The 9604-nt window shown below is 43.4% G+C and overlaps 1 protein-coding gene across 1 annotated transcript in view; it reads left to right on the top strand.

Moving 5' to 3' along the window:
* The window catches only part of RECQL4 (RecQ like helicase 4), a 50585-nt gene that overhangs the window by 26512 nt on the left and 14469 nt on the right, over positions 1-9604 (top strand). The window contains exons 15-19 of the mRNA XM_018574671.1: positions 386-569; positions 657-934; positions 2426-2563; positions 3118-3292; positions 6828-6957. Of these exons, the coding sequence (XP_018430173.1) occupies positions 386-569; positions 657-934; positions 2426-2563; positions 3118-3292; positions 6828-6957 (905 nt within the window). The remainder of the gene's footprint in view (positions 1-385; positions 570-656; positions 935-2425; positions 2564-3117; positions 3293-6827; positions 6958-9604) is intronic.

Here is a 9604-nt window from a genome sequence, read left to right as displayed (position 1 = left end):
GTGAGGAGGAGGTCGGGGGATGGTGGTGGGATGTGTATGTAGAGATGGGGGCACAATATGTAAAGGACATGGGGTAAGATATGATGGAATGAGGGGGTGAGGAGGAGGTCGGGGGATGGTGGTGGGATGTGTATGTAGAGATGGGGGTACAATATGTAAAGGACATGGGGTAATATATGATGGAATGAGGGGGGTGAGGAGGAGGTCAGGGGATGGTGGTGGGATGTGTATCCTCTCCCTTCACCCTCCTTTACCTCCCGTCTCTTTCTCCCTCATGTGCTGCCTCTCCCCTTACCTAGCATCTCGCCCTGCCCGATGCCTCTCCCCTCCCTCACCTGGCATCTTGCCCCTCCCCCTTTACTTGATGCCTCTTCTTCTTTGTCAGGCTCTTGTTACACTCTTAAAAGGGGAACGTTTTGGTTGTCTGGATTCTATCATCATCTACTGTACACGAAGGGAGGAGACCCAGCGCTTGGCAGCATTGCTCCGTACGTGCTTGCAGGGGGTGACAGTGAGTCGTACAGCAGAAGAGACTAAGGCGGCGGAGTGTGACAGGAAGAAGATTCAGGGTAGGAATAAGAGATCATTTCTGATTATTGTCACCAACGCAGAATAATTCTGAATTCTAATATGGAAATGATTATTTCTTCTCGCAGCAAGGAAGAAGATTCGTCGCCCACTGAAGTGGATGGCGGATACTTACCATGCGGGATTGTCAGCTGCTGAGAGGCGGCGAGTACAAAACAACTTCATGAGTGGTCAGCTGCGAATCGTTGTGGCTACTGTGGCATTTGGGATGGGTCTGGATAAATCTGATGTGCGAGGGATCATCCACTACAATATGCCGAAAAACTTTGAGAGCTACGTCCAGGAAATTGGCAGAGCTGGGCGGGACGGCAATGATGCCCACTGTCATCTCTTCCTAGACCCCCATGTAAGTCTTCCAGTATAAAAAGTGTGGCCTCTGTTCGCTCTCGCCGGTTCTCCTTCCTGTGAGGCCTCTCCGGTATAAAGCCGGTACTCCTTCCTGTGAGGCCTCTCCAGTATAAAGCCGGTACTCCTTCCTGTGAGGCCTCTCCGGTATAAAGCCGGTTCTCCTTCCTGTGAGGCCTCTCCGGTATAAAGCCGGTTCTCCTTCCTGTGAGGCCTCTCCGGTATAAAGCCGGTACTCCTTCCTGTGAGGCCTCTCCGGTATAAAGCCGGTTCTCCTTCCTGTGAGGCCTCTCCGGTATAAAGCCGGTACTCCTTCCTGTGAGGCCTCCAGTATAAAGCCATTTCTCCTTCCTGTGAGGCCCCTCCAGCATAAAGCCGGTTCTCCTTCCTGTGAGGCCTCTCCGGTATAAAGCCGGTACTCCTTCCTGTGAGGCCTCTCCGGTATAAAGCCAGTTCTCCTTCCTGTGAGGCCTCTCCGGTATAATGCCGGTTCTCCTTCCTGTGAGGCCTCTCCGGTATAAAGCCGGTTCTCCTTCCTGTGAGGCCTCTCCGGTATAAAGCCGGTACTCCTTCCTGTGAGGCCTCTCCGGTATAAAGCCGGTACTCCTTCCTGTGAGGCCTCTCCGGTATAAAGCCGGTACTCCTTCCTGTGAGGCCTCTCCGGTATAAAGCCGGTTCTCCTTCCTGTGAGGCCTCTCCAGTATAAAGCCGGTTCTCCTTCCTGTGAGGCCTCTCCGGTATAAAGCCGGTTCTCCTTCCTGTGAGGCCTCTCAGCTAGGGTTGCCACCTGTCCAGGATTCACCCGGACAGTCCAGGTTTTGAATGCTGTGTCCGGGTTTCATTGCAGCAGAAACCCGGACACAAGATGTCATACAGACGGGCAACCAAAATTTAAGATAGGGGATACTGGCCCCCCACTGGAAATAGTCTCAACTGTGATATTTACATATGAATGGGTGACACTATTTACATATAAATAAGCCACTACTCATTCTCCCCCAAAAAATGTCAGCGCGTTGCTAGGTGTTCGGGTTTTGCTTCAAGAAAAGGTGGCAACCCTACTCTCAGCACTGACCAATGGTTTGGACTGGAGCTTGAATGTTCTCAGAAGGGGTGGAGGTCTATCACCTGTCATGTTGTAGTGGAGGGATGGTTTCTGGGGCTAGCCAGCTAATGGGGTTGCAGAATGGGGTAGTCTGTCCAGCCACAGAACTTTCCTGCTCTGTTCCCTTTTATTATACGACTCATCTGGTGAGGTTTCATGACACAATTCTTGTTGATCATGAATCATTTGGCAGAAACTAGTATTATTTATGCAATTAGATTTGTAGCCGGTTACATCTATGACATGTTGGTTCTACTGGACTTGCCAAGAGTGGAATACAAGAAACTAGGACAGAAAGGGAGCAGTTGCCAGTAGCAACCAGACTCCTGTCTTCCCTTTTAGGGATTATAATTGGTTGCTGCTTAAATTAGCCCTTGTTTGTTTCAGTCCCAGGATTTGGACGAGCTGCGCAGGCATGTGTATGCCGATTCTGTGGAATACATTACAGTTAAGAAACTAGTCCAGAGAGTCTTTCCGAAGTGCAAGTGTCGGGACTTCCAGAAGAAGCGCGAGGCTCTGAGGAGGGTGAGATCTGAGTTTTTCTCCCTTCTACATTCCACATTATTTTGAGGGTGGGTTCCTTTGAGTTGGGGCTGTGCTGGCCGATGTTTCCATTGCAGCCCCAACAAGGCAATTTGCCTTGTCACGGATAACCTTGGCTCACAACATTGGAGCACACGGGAGTTGCGGTGATGTGTCCTGGAAAGAAAAAGTCCAGCTTCCCCTAACCGCCCATGATTGTGGCTAGATAAAGATAAATCATAACAAACAAACACACATAGCACAGTTCCTAATCCACAACCCTCGGCCATCACACAATATATCCGATATAAGTTCTATTATTCATCAGTTAGAACCATAGTCCATACGTGTCTCCTTACCTTTGGTCTGTTGTAGTTCTATGGCCCAATGTGATTTAGGGTTGCGGATCAAGCTGGAACCGGAAAGAATTTTATACTCTTGTCCAGAGAAAAAGTTTTTTATTATTCAGTATTTGAATACAGAATATGAAGCTGTGTATGAGCATAGTTTAATATCCTATCCTCTGCTTTTATTTCCTCACCATCTCCTGACTGCAGGGTTGTGAGCTTGATGATGATGAAATGTTGGATATCCTGGCACAGTGTGAAGGAGAGGAAGAGACAGAGGAGAGACCTCCAGCTATGGAGAAATCAGTGGAGCGGATGTGCCATAGACATGAGCGTGTTCTTCCTATAGAGGAGACCGTGCAGGCGCTGGATGTCCGGGAGGAAGGTGAGCTGCTTATAGCTGCCATTTCCCACATTGTTCTTCCAATGTTTATCAGCAAATTTAAATGGCCAAAAGTCTAAAGCTGGCCATACACAAGGCTGAACGAGAGAAATCTTCCACTTCCCACATCCACGCTAATCAGCAGAGATGGAGGATTCTCCCCTGCCTTTGGGTATTGGGACTATTGGGTCTATCCCACCTCAAACTAACCACTCAACCATCACGTTCTCAAACAATTTATCCCGAAACTGCTCCCTCCTCATGTATCACTTGCACCTCCCTTCTAGATTCTAAGCCCTCAGGGGCCCGGCCTTCCTTACCATCTTGTCTTGAATTGTATTGTGATTATAATGTCTTCCTTATATTGTACAGCGCCGCGCACACTGTTGGTGCTATATAAATCCTGTATAATAATTAATAATTGTATCCTCGTACTCTGGATATTGGATCTATTCCCCCTCAATAATTGTATCCTCGTACGATTATAATGTCTTCCTTATATTGTACAGCGCCGCGCACACTGTTGGTGCTATATAAATCCTGTATAATAATTAATAATTGTATCCTCGTACGATTATAATGTCTTCCTTATATTGTACAGCGCCGCGCACACTGTTGGTGCTATATAAATCCTGTATAATAATTAATAATTGTATCCTCGTACGATTATAATGTCTTCCTTATATTGTACAGCGCCGCGCACACTGTTGGTGCTATATAAATCCTGTATAATAATTAATAATTGTATCCTCGTACGATTATAATGTCTTCCTTATATTGTACAGCGCCGCGCACACTGTTGGTGCTATATAAATCCTGTATAATAATTAATAATTGTATCCTCGTACGATTATAATGTCTTCCTTATATTGTACAGCGCCGCGCACACTGTTGGTGCTATATAAATCCTGTATAATAATTAATAATTGTATCCTCGTACGATTATAATGTCTTCCTTATATTGTACAGCGCCGCGCACACTGTTGGTGCTATATAAATCCTGTATAATAATTAATAATTGTATCCTCGTACGATTATAATGTCTTCCTTATATTGTACAGCGCCGCGCACACTGTTGGTGCTATATAAATCCTGTATAATAATTAATAATTGTATCCTCGTACGATTATAATGTCTTCCTTATATTGTACAGCGCCGCGCACACTGTTGGTGCTATATAAATCCTGTATAATAATTAATAATTGTATCCTCGTACGATTATAATGTCTTCCTTATATTGTACAGCGCCGCGCACACTGTTGGTGCTATATAAATCCTGTATAATAATTAATAATTGTATCCTCGTACGATTATAATGTCTTCCTTATATTGTACAGCGCCGCGCACACTGTTGGTGCTATATAAATCCTGTATAATAATTAATAATTGTATCCTCGTACGATTATAATGTCTTCCTTATATTGTACAGCGCCGCGCACACTGTTGGTGCTATATAAATCCTGTATAATAATTAATAATTGTATCCTCGTACGATTATAATGTCTTCCTTATATTGTACAGCGCCGCGCACACTGTTGGTGCTATATAAATCCTGTATAATAATTAATAATTGTATCCTCGTACGATTATAATGTCTTCCTTATATTGTACAGCGCCGCGCACACTGTTGGTGCTATATAAATCCTGTATAATAATTAATAATTGTATCCTCGTACGATTATAATGTCTTCCTTATATTGTACAGCGCCGCGCACACTGTTGGTGCTATATAAATCCTGTATAATAATTAATAATTGTATCCTCGTACGATTATAATGTCTTCCTTATATTGTACAGCGCCGCGCACACTGTTGGTGCTATATAAATCCTGTATAATAATTAATAATTGTATCCTCGTACGATTATAATGTCTTCCTTATATTGTACAGCGCCGCGCACACTGTTGGTGCTATATAAATCCTGTATAATAATTAATAATTGTATCCTCGTACGATTATAATGTCTTCCTTATATTGTACAGCGCCGCGCACACTGTTGGTGCTATATAAATCCTGTATAATAATTAATAATTGTATCCTCGTACGATTATAATGTCTTCCTTATATTGTACAGCGCCGCGCACACTGTTGGTGCTATATAAATCCTGTATAATAATTAATAATTGTATCCTCGTACGATTATAATGTCTTCCTTATATTGTACAGCGCCGCGCACACTGTTGGTGCTATATAAATCCTGTATAATAATTAATAATTGTATCCTCGTACGATTATAATGTCTTCCTTATATTGTACAGCGCCGCGCACACTGTTGGTGCTATATAAATCCTGTATAATAATTAATAATTGTATCCTCGTACGATTATAATGTCTTCCTTATATTGTACAGCGCCGCGCACACTGTTGGTGCTATATAAATCCTGTATAATAATTAATAATTGTATCCTCGTACGATTATAATGTCTTCCTTATATTGTACAGCGCCGCGCACACTGTTGGTGCTATATAAATCCTGTATAATAATTAATAATTGTATCCTCGTACGATTATAATGTCTTCCTTATATTGTACAGCGCCGCGCACACTGTTGGTGCTATATAAATCCTGTATAATAATTAATAATTGTATCCTCGTACGATTATAATGTCTTCCTTATATTGTACAGCGCCGCGCACACTGTTGGTGCTATATAAATCCTGTATAATAATTAATAATTGTATCCTCGTACGATTATAATGTCTTCCTTATATTGTACAGCGCCGCGCACACTGTTGGTGCTATATAAATCCTGTATAATAATTAATAATTGTATCCTCGTACGATTATAATGTCTTCCTTATATTGTACAGCGCCGCGCACACTGTTGGTGCTATATAAATCCTGTATAATAATTAATAATTGTATCCTCGTACGATTATAATGTCTTCCTTATATTGTACAGCGCCGCGCACACTGTTGGTGCTATATAAATCCTGTATAATAATTAATAATTGTATCCTCGTACGATTATAATGTCTTCCTTATATTGTACAGCGCCGCGCACACTGTTGGTGCTATATAAATCCTGTATAATAATTAATAATTGTATCCTCGTACGATTATAATGTCTTCCTTATATTGTACAGCGCCGCGCACACTGTTGGTGCTATATAAATCCTGTATAATAATTAATAATTGTATCCTCGTACGATTATAATGTCTTCCTTATATTGTACAGCGCCGCGCACACTGTTGGTGCTATATAAATCCTGTATAATAATTAATAATTGTATCCTCGTACGATTATAATGTCTTCCTTATATTGTACAGCGCCGCGCACACTGTTGGTGCTATATAAATCCTGTATAATAATTAATAATTGTATCCTCGTAGTCGGGATTTCGGGTCTATTTCTTGGATATTGATGATCATTTAATAATATTTTAGGTAATAATTCTTCTCGTCTCGTACTCTGGATATTGGATCTATTCCTCATCAATAATTGTATCCTCGTAGTCGGGATTTCGGGTCTATTTCTTGGATATTGATGATCATTTAATAATATTTTAGGTAATAATTCTTCTCGTCTTGTTTTTCAGGTCTTGAGACTCTTCTTTGCTATCTGGAGCTCCATCCTTCTCATTGGTTGGAGCTGCTTTACCCCACCTTATCCGTGTGCCGTGTGACATGCTACAGTGGCCCTCAGCAGCTGCGTGCCCTTGCCCACAGGTAATCTTATACCCCCTGTTCTATCTGTTCTATCTGTTCTATCTTTTTATCTGTTCTATCTTTTTATCTGTTCTATCTTTTTATCTGTTCTATCTTTTTATCTGTTCTATCTTTTTATCTGTTATATCTTTTTATCTGTTATTTTTTTAAATTTTGGTTTTCAAATGATTGCACAAAATAAAAGGTGGTTTTGGGGCCCCCATACAACATTTTGCTAGGGGGCCCTGTGATTTCTAGTTACTTGCATGTACCCATCTTTCCTGAGCATCAATGCTTCCTGCGCTTTGCATTGGGGCTTCTGAACTTCCAATTTGTTCTCTGCAGCTTGGATCTTCATTGTGGTGCTGGCTACAGTCTTGGCCCTCTTAGGCTCTCAAGGTGTCCTAATATTGGGGTACTTGGGCGACCTCCTTTAGAAAGGGCTCCGCATGAATGTGTGTCCCTGTCTTTCCTGATGTCACAGAGGTTCAGATGAATGGAATATCTAAATCTGATCCTGAGCTCTTGCTGGACCAGGGTGTTCTGTCCCCAGCTTCAGACTCTCCGGTTCATGTGCTCCGATCCAGGAACAGTCTGACTTTCTTCTTCTGCATGAGAGTCTTTGGCTGATGATAACCTCCTTCAAGGCAGTTCCATTCCATGATATTCTGACCCGGTATGATCTCTTCCAGACTGTCCGGATGTTCTGTTTCAAGGACTGACTGGCTTTAGGGGCATGACTGTTGAACCCCAAGATTAGGATAAAGGGTCATCTCTGTGATGCTGAAGGCTACAAAGTCTTCTTCCTGCAAGGTCTACCATCGGACATGGAAAGCATGTACTTTACTTTGTGTGAGTCCAGGAGCTTCTCACTGGGATGAATGTTATACTTTTTGCACATGGGTGTAGGCCAACGTCTAGCCCAAGGCACCATCAAGGGCTGGATCTCTGGACTTGCTATTCTGCTCCAGAGACCATTGGCTTCCCACTCTATGATCAGAACTATTCTGTTCCGTGTGCTTTCCCCAGTCAAATCTCCTCTTCCTCCGCGGGATTTGAATTTCATCCTCATGGTACTTATGAAACCCATTTAAACCTGTTAGAGACACTTCTCTATCTAGTCTGACCCACAAGACTGTTTTCCTTGTAGATATCATCCTGGATAGGTCAGTCCCTGAACTGTCAGCCTTGTCTTTTAAGGAACCCTTTTTGGTCAAGATGGTGTTGAGTCCTAGGCCTTCCCTCCTTCTAAGTTGTTCTCTGCCCTTCACATTAACCCTGACATTGTCCGTGTGTCTAGCTCCAGCTCACCAGAAGATATCTCTCCTTTGTCTGGATGTGGCTCAGGCCGTGCACGTTTATATCTGCCACGCTTCTGCTAGTAAGACGCATTTCTTTTAGTTATTCTGGATAGGCCCAAGGAGGGCACCTCATCTTCTCATTCCACCATTTCTTGGTGGCTCAAGCCGACCATTATTCAGACTTACTTTCTCAAGAATCTGCTTTCCAGTTAAGGCTTTTGGGGCATTTCTGCATCACGCCTCCATTTCTCAGGTTTGTAAGGCTCTGACATAGAAAACAATCCAGAAATCCAACTGAACTTTCAAGATGACAGTTCACTGAGGAACCACATCAAAAACACACCAATTTTACTAGGGAAGACAGGCCCTCTTTTATTTTAAGGTGACACACAGGTGTTTGGCTTTTTTTTCTCTGTGTGGATCTGCACAGTGTAACCATTTAGCCAAGCGCTCGCCCCTACATATGGGTTATAGAGGTTTGTGTGGTGTGGTTTGATGTATCGTAGGGTTGTTTGATGTCCACCTGATCTTCTGTACACATAGGGGTCTATTCACAAAGCTGCCGAAGGATCTGGCCGTAGCTTCGGCCAATCCTTCGGCTGGCTTCGGCCCCAGGAACCCTTCGGTTCAGGAGATCTCCTTCTGCACTTCGGGTCAGCCGAACATGCTGAGCATGTTCGGCTGATCCGAAGCCACACGAAGTCAGCCGATGTACGGCTGAAATCAGCCGTACCAGCCTGAAGTGAATAGCCGAACAGTGTTCGGCTCACTTCACTTCTGATTGGTCATTCACTCGGCTGCCCTCGGCAGCTTTGTGAATAGACCCCATAATCTCTAAATGTTACCACATGGACGTTTCTGCCGCATCTGATGCTAGCTTCGAGTTGCAGGCCCTCCCTTGTACTTTATCTTCATTGAGCCTGTTAGTTGTTTTTTGACTGTGTTGCCCACCACTCAGTTGGACTGCTTTTGGATTTCCTGAAAATTTCGGAATTCATGTGTCCTTTACTGGATTTAGAAAAAAGGATTTACGGTGGGTCGAGAAATCCTATTTGTACCTTCAAATGTTTTATTCATTTTATATAGTTTATAATCTCTAAATGTATCTGACAATTTAATAAATACAGTAGATGGCAAGATAAAAGCCTCTGCAGCCTGGAGGTGGTGCTGTTCATAGTCAGCCTGGAGGTGGTGCTGTTCATAGTCAGCCTGGAGGTGGTGCTGTTCATAGTCAGCCTGGAGGTGGTGCTGTTCATAGTCAGCCTGGAGGTGGTGCTGTTCATAGTCAGCCTGGAGGTGGTGCTGTTCATAGTCAGCCTGGAGGTGGTGCTGTTCATAGTCAGCCTGGAGGTGGTGCTGTTCATAGT

The sequence above is a fragment of the Nanorana parkeri genome, unplaced genomic scaffold (genome assembly GCF_000935625.1).
Source record: "Nanorana parkeri isolate BGI_ZX_2015 unplaced genomic scaffold, ASM93562v1 scaffold3150, whole genome shotgun sequence".
Taxonomy (NCBI): Eukaryota; Metazoa; Chordata; class Amphibia; order Anura; family Dicroglossidae; genus Nanorana; species Nanorana parkeri.
This window is presented reverse-complemented; position numbering and strand designations above follow the sequence as displayed.